At 34.5% G+C, this 13,796-nt stretch overlaps 1 protein-coding gene across 1 annotated transcript; it reads left to right on the top strand.

Annotated features, from left to right (window-relative positions):
* Positions 1-5,819: 5,819 nt before the first annotated feature.
* On the top strand, positions 5,820-9,545 carry LOC133035923 (uncharacterized). Its single transcript, XM_061112366.1, has 3 exons — positions 5,820-6,590; positions 8,710-9,029; positions 9,119-9,545. The coding sequence occupies exons 1-3, from the start codon at positions 5,820-5,822 to the stop codon at positions 9,543-9,545; spliced, it is 1,518 nt and encodes a 505-aa protein (XP_060968349.1).
* Positions 9,546-13,796: the final 4,251 nt, after the last annotated feature.

Genomic DNA, 13,796 nt, shown 5'->3' with positions numbered 1-13,796 from the left:
GCTAAATAGAGATAAATGGTTGAGATCTCATTTCACTTCACTGAAGTATCATTTATAAGGAGCTAAGTGTTTTAAGGATAAAATACATTGAAGGTGCAACGATAATTTAGTCCCTATTCAATGTAGATCATCTATTAGAAGGTCATTGATCAAATTACACTACAAGAATAATGGTTAATACCAACGCCACTATTACCAACGCCTAAAAGTCCTCATTAAAAATGAGAGTATCAATAACGACATTTGCCTGTCGTTGGGAAAGCTATTCAGTTTTTTTTTTTTAAAAAAAATAGTTAATTAATAACGACTTTTTCTTTTCAATAACGACAATGTCGTTATTGAAAAAATCTTCAATAACGACATTGTCGTTGGGAATGTGTGTGTGGTTTTTGAAAATGAGCCGTTGATTTTGGCGGCAAATTTCCCCCCAAAATTGTCCCCAACGACATGCCCCAACGACTATGTCGTTGGTGGCAGACTTGTCAGTGTGCCACCAACGACCATGTCGTTGGGGACAATTTTGCTATAAAAAAAAAAAATTGCAGAGGAAACCATTTCATTTCCTTCTCATCACAGTCTGCCTCTCCCCTTCAAAAACCCTATTTCAGAAACTCCGCCTCTCCCCCTTCAAAAACCTCATTTCAAATCCTTCCGCCCACCACCACTCTGTCCCCGACATCGTCTGATCGCCCAGGCTCCGGCTCCTTCGGCTGTAGCGTCGGCCCACCACCGGTGGCATTTGTGAGGTAATATTTCATTATTTTTTTAGTAGCATATATTTTTATATATGTATTTGTATTTATAATTTTTTTTTTTTGTTTTAATCTTTGTAGCTATTTAGTTGTATTTATTTTGATTTGTAAAATGTTATATGTGATTGTAGTTGTTGTTTGTTTTATTTTTAATATATATGGGTGAATATTCTAAAATTAGTTTTTTTTAGATAATATTTGTATTTGTATTTGTTTTTGTTATTGTGTAACTCTAAATCTATTTGTTAAATTCAAGAATATTAATAGAAACAACAACAGCAACAATATAATAATAATAATAATAATAATAATAATAATAATAATATCAAACTTTTAAAAAAACTTTAGTCTTAATTGAATATATATCTTAATGGAGGATAGGAAATCAACAAATATAACACAAAATATATATCTATAGATATTTAAATAAAAATGTTGCTATGTAAGATTGTAAAATAAAGAAAAGATTGTGGTATTTCATACCTAATTTGAGTTGTTTACTTTGATGCTTTGGTCGATCAAAGAATCTGTAGGCTTACTTAATTACATTGGCAAAGGAAAAAAAATCATGTGTTAATTTCTGTTTATATATATAAAAGATATAGATACGGCTGGTTTGTTTGTTTGTTTTTTTTTATATATATATATATTTTGATAATTTTTTGGTTTATATTGATAATATGTAATATTTTAATATTTGTGATGTATTTGAAAATTTTTAGATTGTGTAAATTAGGTTTAAAATTTTTGGGTAGTTTAAAATATAAATGTTATTTTGGCCAAATTTTGTTAAAATTTTGATATAATTAAAAAAAACATAGAAGTTATATTTAAAAAAGAAAATTATAAGTTAACAATTATTTAAATAATGAAATTATTCTAAAATTAAGTAATTTAACTAAATAATTTTTTTTTTGAAAAATAATAATAAATAATTAAAAATTTAATAAATAACTTTTATTAGTTGAAAATAGATAATTAATAATTGAAAAAGTAATGAGTTTAATAATTAATAAATTCATACAATAAAAAATATTAATAAATAATTAGACTAATAATAAAAAAATAATCTAATATTTTATTAAATAAAAATAATTTAAATGAAAAATTAATATTTACTTTTAGTTAAAAAAAAAATAGACAATCTTGTATTGAAGTTACATGCAATTTTATTTAAATATCAAACCTACACAATTTTTTAAATAATATTTTGATATATCAAACCTAGAAATTACGTATATATATTCTTATATATATTTATATAAGTTAGTTTTATTATCATATGAAACGTATAAAAAGTGGTAATAAAATACAGTATACTTATTTATGGGGATAATCAATGTGCTAATGATCTAAGTTACTACTAATTAAATTTTTTTTTTTTGAAGGAAAAAAAATGGATGAATGACTTGTATAAGAACATAAAAGCTATGATATTGTTACATAATTGAAAAGGTTTTAGCATATGTTTAGTAATGAGGTTCACCCCAACATATATAGTTTACATATATCCCATTGTGGTCTTGAGAAGTGGGACAAGAGCAAAAAGAATAAGCTCAAATATATAAAGAAATGAGGGTACATAAAATATCCTAAAATAATAAATAATTAAATACTTAATAAATAAGTTTTACTAGTTGAAAATAGATAATTAATAAATTTGATTATTTTATCTTATTTTTAAATTTAAGGTCAGATATTAATATTTCTCTTAAATTATTCTATTTTTTAAATTATTTAACCTTATTTAAATTTAAAATAAGATTACTATGATATATATCTCTTAAAAAAAATAATATATAATATTTATTATTGTTTTAAATAGAATTATCACTTAACGAAAAAAAACCTGTGATAACAAAAAGAACCTCGTAACCCTACTAGCGCCGTCCACAGAGAACGTAACCCTTCTAGCGCCGCCACAAGGAATGTAACCACCAGCGCCGCCGTATCCGATTCGCCTTGTCAGCGTCGCCGGAGTTGGTCATTCATTTTTCTGGTTTTGTTGCAGGTGCAGTCGCAAACTGCTTCTCCCAGCAGGCAGTCGTCTTTGTTCCTCAAGCAGTCGTCTCCTCCAGCAGCCGTCTGTCTGACATGGTTCCTCGCAGTCGTCGGTGTCTGGTCTGTTTCTGGTAGGCTGAATGTCCCACCAGTCGACGATCTCAAGTGCTCTTCATGCCGTTAACAACCAGCGGGGGTCGGTAGATCTTTTCAGCAGTAGAAATTTGTATAAAAGGTTAGGTCTTGTCGTATGACATGGTTTCTTTGTTTCTCTGGTTTTTTGTTGCTTTGTTAATGTTCAGGTGTTAAGGTTGTGTGGGGATAGTTCAGAGTTTTCTTGGTTGTCGGGTGTCTTCGGTGTTGGGTTTCTTGGTTGACAGGTTGTTTGGTTGACGGGTTTCTTGGTTGTTGATTCTTTGGGTTTTCTGCCTTGTGGTGGCTGTGTGGTTCGGGGTTATTTCTTGATAGTTATGGTGTTGACAAGTTGGCACAATGGGGATACTGAGGATGAAATATTACGGTTTCAGATTGAGGAGGAGGATCTTGAAGATGTTGCAGTTCTCACAGGGGGAGGTGATGATGGAATTGATGATAGGTGGTGTTTGGTTGGAAGGTTCTTGTCTAATCAGGTGATTGATTTTGAGAAGATGCAAAATATTTTGGCTTCCTTATGGCAGCCAGGTATGGGCATGTTTGTCAAACAATTGGATAATAATAGATTTCTTTTCCAATTTTATCATGAAGTAGATATTTAAAGGGTCATCAATGGGAGTCCCTGGACCTATGATAGGATGCAGTTAATTATAGAGAGGCTGAAGGTTGGTGCGGATCCGAAGGCATTACTGTTGAACACTCTTGACATCTGGGTTCAACTCCATGATATGGAGCCTGGATGTATGACAGAGATTACTGTTGCTAAGGTGGGTAATACTATGGGGAAGTATATAGAGTCTGATCCGAAAAATTTTATAGGAGTATGGAGATATTTTCTTCGCATCGGAGTTACTTTGAATATTGATAAACCATTACGCCGGCGAATGAAGCTCACTAAGGATGATGGGAGTTGGTTCTGGATTAATTTTAAGTACGAAAGGGCCTCGACTTTCTGTTTCATTTGTGGTATAATTGGGCACTCAGAAAGGTTCTGTCATAAGTTGTTTCATCAGCCCATAGAGCAAATAGTGAAGCCATATGGTGAGTTCATGAGGGCCTTGCCTCAACGATCTCACAAGAATATTGGGTCTCAATGGCTTAGAACCAGGGGGTGGAGCCCCCCGACAGAAGTTGGTGGTGTCGGACGTGAGGGGATGGAATCGCCGACCGTCAATGGGGGAGGGCCTTCGGTTGGTGGGGATGTTGTGAATGTAGGCGTTGACCCAATACCAAGTCATGTTAATGGTGGAGGTGTGGTTATGGCTTCCTCATTTTCTCATGGCCCACGTGTCAATCAAGGAGAAGTTTCTCAGAATAGGGAGAAGGATGTTGTGCATAGCTCAGAGAATAGCCTGGTTGTTACTGATAACAAAAGAAGGAAAGTAAGTGAGGGTAGTAGAGACAGTGCAAAGGTGGTATAGCATAATAGTTCAAAAAATTCATCTTTGGCGGGCCTTGGCAATGGGGCTCGCCAATCATTATGAAAATACTGTCTTGGAACTACCGTGGGCTTGGGCCGCCACGGAATGTTCAGTTCCTGAAAGAACTTGTGGTTCAAAAAAGGCCTAGTGTTGTGTTTTTGTGTGAGACATTGAGTAATCAGATGAAGATGGATCGGGTTTGTATGAGTTTGGGCTTTGAGGGGTGTTTTGTTGTTGCGGCCCAAGGAAGAAGCGGGGGTTTAGCATTGTTATGGAAGAATCAAGAGGAGGTCAAGGTCGAGTCGTTTTCCACAAGCCATATAGACAGTCTTATAACACTTGATGGGCAGAGGGAATTTTGGTTCACTGGAATCTATGGGGAACCCAATAGAAGTTTAAGGAAGAATACCTGGGACCTATTACGGACTTTACATAGGCGATCTACCGCTCCTTGGTGTTTAATGGGAGACTTCAACAATGTGCTTTGTCAGGGTGAGAAGTTTGGTTGATTGCCTTATCCGTCGTGGCTTATTGACGGCTTTCAGGAGGTCGTTCAGCAATGTGGGCTGATTGATTTAGATCTGTGCGGCCATCCTTTTACGTGGGAGAAGAGTAGAGACACTGCACATTGGATAGAAGCCCGGTTGGACAGAGCTATGGTGAGTAATTCTTGGTTAAATAATTTCTCTTCATCTAAATTGTTTAATCTAGAGATTTCACCTTCGGATCATTGCCCCCTTCTGCTGGATGTTCTCTTTCATGAGACTATCGCCCAGGCGAGATCTTTCAAGTTTGAAAATTTCTAGGTTAGTCATCCTGACTGTGAAGATGTGGTTAGGCGTAATTGGTCTTCATTAGGAGGGCAAGATATTGGTCAGAAAATACAGCAATGTGGTACTGCTCTTCAGCATTGGGGGAAGGATGTGTTTGGCAAGTTTTCTTCTCGCATTAAGCAATGCAATCGGTTGTTGAAGCAATATAACAAGCGACGAGATGAGGATGGGAAGAGATTATTTTACGAGGCTAAAAAGGAGCTTTTTGCTGTTCTTAACCAAAGGGAGGTTTTTTGGTGACAAAGATCTAAACAGTTATGGCTTCCAGCGGGTGATCAAAATAGTAAGTTCTTCCATTCTAAAGCTTCTAGGCGAAAACGAAATAATCACATTGCTATGTTGAAAGACGAGGGTAACTTCAGACAATGGGATAATGGGCTTGAGAATGTCATGGTTGAGTACTATAAGGACCTCTTTACGGTCGAACCTACTAGCTGGGAGGAGGTGTTGGACTGTGTTGTGCCTAATGTCCGAGATGAACATAATGAGGCTTTACTTCGGCCTATATTAGATCAAGAAGTTAAAGAGGCAGTCTTTCAAATGCATCCAGATAAGTCCCCGGTCCTGACGGGATGAATCCAAATTTTTTTCAGAAATATTGGTCCATTGTATGCAATGATGTGGTCCATACAGTTAAACATTTCTTTGCAACAGAGCAAATGCCGGTGGGGATGAATAATACGAATAATGTGCTAATCCCAAAAAAGAAGAACCCTGAGCAAATGAGTGAGCTGCGCCCAATTTCTCTCTGCAATGTCATTGCCAAAGTTATTACTAAGGTTCTTGCTAACAGAATGAAGGGATTACTGTCTGAGGTTATCTCCAAACATCAAAGTGCTTTTATCCCTGGCAGGTTAATTACGGATAATATTATGGTCTCTTTCGAAATTCTACATTATCTTCAGCGGAAGCAGGTGGGCAAGGATGGTTTTATGGCGTTGAAATTGGATTTAAGTAAAGCTTATGATAGAGTGGATTGGCATTTCTTGTGTGCTATGCTTGCTCGGTTGGGATTCGCTGATAAGTGGATTCGGCTTATTTTTGGATGCTTGTCCTCGGTGCAGTACCAGATTGTGAGTAGTGGCCGAACTATGGGTCCTATTGTGCCTAGTAGAGGCCTTCGATATGGAGACCCTATATCACCTTATCTTTTTTTGGTATGTGTCGAAGCTTTTCCTGCTCTTACTCGCAAGTTTGAAGAGAGGAAGTGGCTGCATGGTTGTAAAGTGGCTAATGGAGCGCCTAGTGTCTCTCATATGCTCTTTGCAGATGACAGCTTTCTGTATTGTAAGGCGACCAATGGCGAGATGAATCGGGTTCTTCAGTTGCTTAGGATGTTTGCTATTGCAACGGGACAACGTGTTAATTTTGGGAAGTCTTCGTCCTTTTTTAGAACTAATACTTCAGTTGATTTGCGGCGGGCCATTTGTGTTGGAAATATTTTTCCAGGATCTAGATTTACTACCATGTATGTTTCATTAATATCCTAATATGAATTCTAAAACAATGAAATAAACACATATAAAGTTTAGGAAACCTTACATTGGGTGCAGCGAAATATAATGACTCCTTCCGTTCAAATCTCTAGCCCTTGATTCCTTTCTGTAGCAGAGCATCACCAAGATCTGAACCTGGATCTCTTCCTCTCCTTCCTTGATGCTGATTCTCCTTCTTGTTAATTGGATTCTTCACAATCTTCCAGACTATGATTGAGATACTACTTGATGTGTGTGGGCACTCACTCATTCACTCAAGGTTCGAAAATTTAGAGAAGAAAAGAGACGAAGAGGGTGGCAGCTACGGTATAGAATAGGAGGCTCAACTTTCATCTGACAGAGTTAAGTTTGATTGTGAGCCATCACTATCTATTTATAGGTAACCACCTAGGTTTTGGTTAGAATTATTTGGCATTAAAATAATGAAAAAATAAATTATAAAAGCCATTAAGTGTGGCCGGCCATGGGCTTTGGATATTGGGCCTCACTTATGCAATTTTGCTGTTTTATCATTTCTGCATCTCATTTTCTCAAAAACGCCAATTTTCCAATTCAACCATTTAAATGCCAATTCTAATTATTTAATAACTAAAAATTAATTATTAAATAATATTTTCATTTAACATATTTATTAATTAGACATATAAAGTCTCTTAATTAACAAATAAAACCCAGAATCTCTTTTCTTACAATTTTGCCCTTGCTTAGTGAAAATTCATAAACTAGACATAGTCTAACTTTAGCATTATAATTGATTAATAGAAATCAATTAACTGAGTCTTACAAGCAGTATGGTCTCAACTAGTGTGGGGACCATGGACCTATATAACCGAGCTTCCAATAAGCCGAACCGTATTTACAAAGTAAATTCCCTAACTTATTAATTCCTTATTGAATCCACACTTAGAACTTGGAATTGCACTCTCAGTCATATAGAACACTCTATATGTTCCACGATATAGATACGCTATTAATTATCCATTGTTATAATCCTAATTTGATCAATGACCCTCTAATAAATGATCTACATTGAATAGGGACTAAATTACCGTTACACCTTCAATGTATTTTATCCTTAAAACACTTAGCTCCGTATAAATAATATTTCAGCGAAGTGAAATGAGATCTCAACCATTTATCTCTGTTTAGCCAAGCTCGAAGGATATCATCGTTTCACTTCTAAATTCCTATAGAAGTTATAGATTCCATATTTATGTTAGCGCTCCCACTCAATTATACTATCATGTTCCCAAAATGTACGTATCACCCTAACCAAAAAGTAGGCTTAACTAACAAATCAAAGAACATGTATAATACTCTTGAGATCGAACCTAACCATATCAGGATTATAATCATTTGATCTAGGATGAATAGGTGATATTGAATTGAATAGATATTACGGTAAATTTTTAACATATCTAATCAAAGTTCAATATCGGTCCCTTCTGATGTATACTCGATACATCCGATACTGGTAAACTGTGCCAATGCCCTGGAAACGACATAACACTTATCCAAGGTGTAAGAATACTTATCGCTGAATTTCATGCCAGTCTAAATCTTATGAACTAACAAATCAGGGAATAAACTTTCGAACATATAATCAAGATTATATTCCACTGTGCTGACAACACTATAATCATTAACAAATTCATATGTTCTGGACTTAAATAGAATTTATACATTATATGTATAATCATGAAATAAATCATGTGAACCATGCAACATAAAATGTTATTTCTGATCTTTCTTAATAAGTAAATCTGATTATATTGAAATGGGTTTTATTTAGGGCACAAAACCCAACAATTTGTACTACTCTGGGCATTCCTGAAGCGACTGAGCACAGTATGTATTTGGGGCTCCCGAGTACTGTTGGCAGGAATAAAAATGTCATCTTCGGCTATTTGCGGGACAAAGTTCAGAAGCGCGTCCAGTCTTAGGACAATAATTTCTTTCTCGTGCACGAAAGGAAGTTCTTATTAAATCAATTGTTCAATCTCTTCCGACCTATACAATGAATGTGTTCCTCATTCCTGTCGGGATTTGTCAGGACATTGAGCGAGCTATTACCAAGTTTTGGTGGAGGTCGAACAAGAATAAGGGCATCCACTGGCTAAGCTGGGACCAGCTTACGAAACCCAAAAGCAATGGTGGTATGGGATTTTGTGATTTAAGGGACTTAAACTTAGCTCTACTGGATAAGCAAGGATGGAGGCTTTTGACTTGTGGGGATAGTTCGATGGGGCAAATTTACAAAGCTAGATACTTTTCGTCAGGGTCTTTTCTTACATCGACCTTGGGGAGTAATCCTAGTTATATTTGGCAGAGTGTGTTTGAGGCTAAGGAGTTAGTTCGGGCTGGGGTTCGGCGGTTGGTGGGTGATGGTTCTACCGTCAATATCTTGTTTGAGCCTTGGCTTCCTGATGAGATGAACCCTTTCATTGAATCTGTCCATCCAGGTCTTGTGGGGAAGTATTGGCTGAGATGCTCACTGCTAGAGATCGAGCTTTGGTGTGGAAGATTCCGCTCAGTAGTCATATGAGTACGGATTTGCGGTACTGGTTACATGATGCATCAGGAGTTTTCACTGTTAGGAGTGCATATTCTCTGCTTCAATCGATGAAAACCAGCAGAGATATTCCAGATAACTCTGGAATTTGGCGGCTCTTATGGCAGTTGCAGCTCCCTCCAAAGGTTCTTAATTTTCTATGGAGAGCTTCTACCAATAGTCTCCCTACTCGGTTGAATCTTTCCACAAAGCATGTTCCAATTGCTGTAATGTGTTCGTTCTGCCTTGCTACCCCTGAGACGACTATGCATGTGCTGGCGCAGTGTTCTTTTGCTAAAAGTTTCTGGAGCAAGGTTCCAATCTGTAGTGGCGCCTGATGCAATGTTATTCTCGAGTTGGTTTGAAGCGGGTTTGGTATCGTGGAACACGGCCGAGGCTCTTGAGGCTGGTATGGTCTGTTGGTCAGTTTGGACTCATCGTAACGATTTGGTTTGGAACTCTAAGCACCCTGATGCGAGTGAGGTAGTGGCCATGGCAAAGTAAAATTATGTTGAATGGTTTAATGCTCAAAAAGTTAATGTCATAGATGCAAGCTTAAAATGGCCGGCGACATTACTCGTGGAGCAGTGGACAGGCCCCGATTTCCCTTTTATCAAAGTTAATGTGGATGGTGCACTTTTTTCTAGCCAAGGGCGGTATGGATTGGGCTTCATTGCAAGGTCTCCTGGGGGTTGGTCTTGGGGGCCAGAAGTTTATCTAGAGAAGGCGCTTTGCAACCTCATATTGTCGAAGCCATTGGTATCAAGGAAGTGTTGGGTTTTATGCCCTAAATAAAACTCATTTCAATATAATCAGATTTAGTTATTAATATAGATCAGAAATAACATTTAATGTTGCATGGTTCACATGATTTATTTCATGATTATATGTATATAATGTATAAATTCTTCTGAAACCCTTTTCACATACTTGATCCTGTTTATTGTGCCGTCAACACATTGGAAAGTAAACATGACTATGTGAATAAAGTTTCCTAGATTTATCAGACATAGTGTTTTACTAATATGATAATCTACAACAGAGTTTACTTGCATTTGGAGAAGTGCTATGTTCTTTCCAGAGCATTGGTTAAAGTAAAGCTCAGGTTGGATGCATGGAGTACGCATCGGAAGGGACCTATATTGAACTTTGACTTAGATTTATTAAACTTACCGTAATATCTATTCAAGTCAATATCGCCTAGTTGATCCTAGATCAAATGTTCTTAATCCTGTTATGATTAGGCTCAATCTTGAAAGGCTATTCGTGTTTTTTGATTTGTTAGTTAAGCCTACTTTTAGGTCAGGGTGATACGTACATTTTGGGAACACGGTAGTGCAATTGAGTGGAGCGCTAGCATAAACATGGAATCTATAGCTTCTATCTGGCGAATAGTAAGCAAAGGATGATCTCCTTCGAGCTTGACCAAACGAACATAAATGGTGGAGTACTCATTTCACATAAGCTGAAATATCATTTATACGGGGTCAAGTGGTTTAAGGATAAAATACATTGTAGGGTGTAACGGTAATCTAATCCCTTTACAGTGTAGATCATTCATATAGAGGATCATTGATCACATTAGGATTATAACAATGGATAACTAATGATGCGTCTATATGGTGGAACATATAGAGCATTCTTTATACTGAGAGTGCAATTCTAAGTTCTATGCGTGGATTCAACGAAGAATTAATAAGTTAGTGAATTTTAGTGCTAAATTCTTGATCTACTTATTGGAAGCTTGGTTATATAGACCCATGGTCCCCACACTAGTTGAGATAATATTGCTTGTAAGACTCATATAATTGGTTTTGATTAATCAATTATAATTCTCAAATTAGATGATGTCTATTTGTGAAATTTTCACTAAGTAAGGGCGAAATTGTAAAGAAAGAGTTTTAGGGGCATATTTGTTAATTATGATACTTTGTATGGTTCAATTAATAAATATGATAAATGACAATATTATTTAATAATTATTTATAGTTATTAAATAGTTAGAATTGGGATTTAAATTGTTGAATTAGAAAATTGGCGTTTTTGAGAAAATCAGATGTAGAAAAGGTAAAACTGCAAAATTGCAAAAAGTGAGGCCCAAATCCACTATGTATGGCCGGCCACTTTTGTAGGCAATTTAAACTGATATTTTCATTATTTTAATGCCAAATAATTCAAACCTAACCCTAGTGGAATGCTATAAATAGATAGTGAAGGCTTAAGGAAAATTACACTTTTCTTCTCATTCTTCTGATTCAGAAAAACCTAAGCCTTCTCTCTCCCTATCTAGCCGACCACTCCCTCTCTCTTTCTTCCCTCTTGAATTTCGAAATTCTTAGTGTAAGAGTAGTGCCCACACACAGCAAGTGATACCTCAACCATAGTGAGGAAGATCGTGAAGAAAGACTTTCAGCAAGAAGGAGTTTCAGCATCAAAGATTCAGAGAAAGAGATCAAGGTTCAGATATTGATAATGCTCTGCTACAGAAAGGAATCAAGGGCTAGATATCTGAACGGAAGGAGTCATTATATTCCGCTGCACCCAATGTAAGGTTTCCTAAACTTTATATGTGTTTATTTCATCGTTTTGGAAAGTTCATATTTAGGGTGTTAATCAACATACTTGTGAGTAGATCTAAGATCTTGGTAAAATAATTTCCAACAACTGGCCTCAGAGCCAAGGTAATTGATTTACTTGCAAGAAATTTGGACTTTAAAACGATTGTTTGATGTTTTGGATGGTATCATGTTGTATTGAGTGTTATTTGATGATTGATTGATGTTTGTGAATTTTCATGAAAAATAATTGAATATCTGTTTCTAGAATTATTTTTATTGGATAGTATGGAAAACATTAAGCAATTTACTTTTTTACAGAACTCAATTTTGATTTAATTTGAATTAGTTATGATTTTTTGAAGTTTCGAAAAATATCGGGATGATGTCACTGTCCCACGCGCGCGAAAACTGTCCGTACAGCTCGCATTTTTTTCGTTTTTCTTCGATTTTTCATGCTTTTTCATGGATTTAACTTCCGATTTTTTGTGTAGTTTTGTATTTATACTATTACTATTCCTAAGTCAATTTTAATTATCATTATGAATTAATTTAATATTTTTTAAATTTAATTTAAGATATTAGTGTAATTTGAATTTAAAAATAGTTAGTATCTATCTTTTTTGCTTAATAATCTATCTTATTTTTAAATTTGATTATATCTTATCTTATTTTTAAATTTAAGGTCAGATTTTAAATTTTTAAATTATTTTTTTTAAAAAATAATTTGACCTTATTTAAATTTAAAATAAGATAACTATAATCATGTAATTTTAAATAGATGTAAGATATTTTGCTAACTTTTAAATTTTGTTATTTTATTTATTTAAATTACATTTAAAATCTGAAAAAGATATTCATTTATCTTTTTTAATTTTTTATTTAATTTTTATTTATAAAATAACATTTAAATTTTAAAAGTAGTTAGCAAATTTTGAAATGATATTTAGGTTGCTTGAAACCTAATTTTTCAAAATTGTAGGTTTAATTTTAAATTTAAATTATTTTTAAATTTTCGAATTTTTCAAATATTTTTTTTTTTAAATTTCAAAAATTATTTTTTTATTTAATTAATTATTTTCGAAATTAATTATATAATTTAAAATTAAATAAATCCTACATCCAACTATCCAGCTAACCTTGTTGCAGGAGTATGTGTTTTAGCTTGTGTGTAAGTTTTCAAAACCTATTATTGCTTGATTGCAAATAGTCATGGTTAACTTGTTGACAGATCCAATGATCTGATTTTAACTAGTGGCTCCCTTCGTCAAGTTAATAATTTGTAACAAATATATTTGCAATCTTCTTTCATCTGTGTATGACCTAGCAACATGATAGGACCCATCCAAAGTGTGCCTGTGTGAGCCTATGTGTTTAATTTCATTATAGATGCATATAGGTTGCTGTTGCTAAATAAAATGTCATAGTTTTTGATAGATTTTATTTAGGCCCATTTAGTTTTTGGGCTTAGTCAATTAATAACGTTGTTCATTTTAAGGTTAAATTCCTCTCTTTTGGGCCTTGTGTGAGAGTTGGGAGCCATAGTAGTGGGTACGACATACTGAACCCAGCACCCCCTCACATGAACCACCCCAATTGTGAAGGCCCATTTGCCTGATTTGAATAACTGTACTAGGTTAATTAAACTAGTTTAACCTAATAAAATTGATTAGCAACATAATTAATTTCATTTATTTTGAAATTAATTTAAGAAAAATATAGTTTAAAGAATTTTTATTCTAAGCTAAACTATATGTATTTTCTTGTATTTAATTAAATATGGAATTATAACCATCTAGATTCTTTCTGAAGCTTAATATAAATTTTTCATTAAATATTCATATTTAAGTTTATATTTAGTTATCTACAACTAACCAACTTAAATCTGAATATCTTTTGGATTTAAAATTTCAAAATTAAGTTGAGGAATTTTAGGCATTGGTCATTAAGATTCTTTAGATATTTTTTAAGTTAATATCTTTTCGAATATTAACTTAAAATGGAATATTTTAGATATTTTTTTTAAGTTAATAT

The sequence above is a fragment of the Cannabis sativa genome, chromosome 3 (genome assembly GCF_029168945.1).
Source record: "Cannabis sativa cultivar Pink pepper isolate KNU-18-1 chromosome 3, ASM2916894v1, whole genome shotgun sequence".
NCBI classification, from domain to species: domain Eukaryota; kingdom Viridiplantae; phylum Streptophyta; class Magnoliopsida; order Rosales; family Cannabaceae; genus Cannabis; species Cannabis sativa.
The sequence above is the reverse complement of the archived record's forward strand: the minus strand, read 5'-3'. Positions and strand labels throughout refer to the sequence as shown.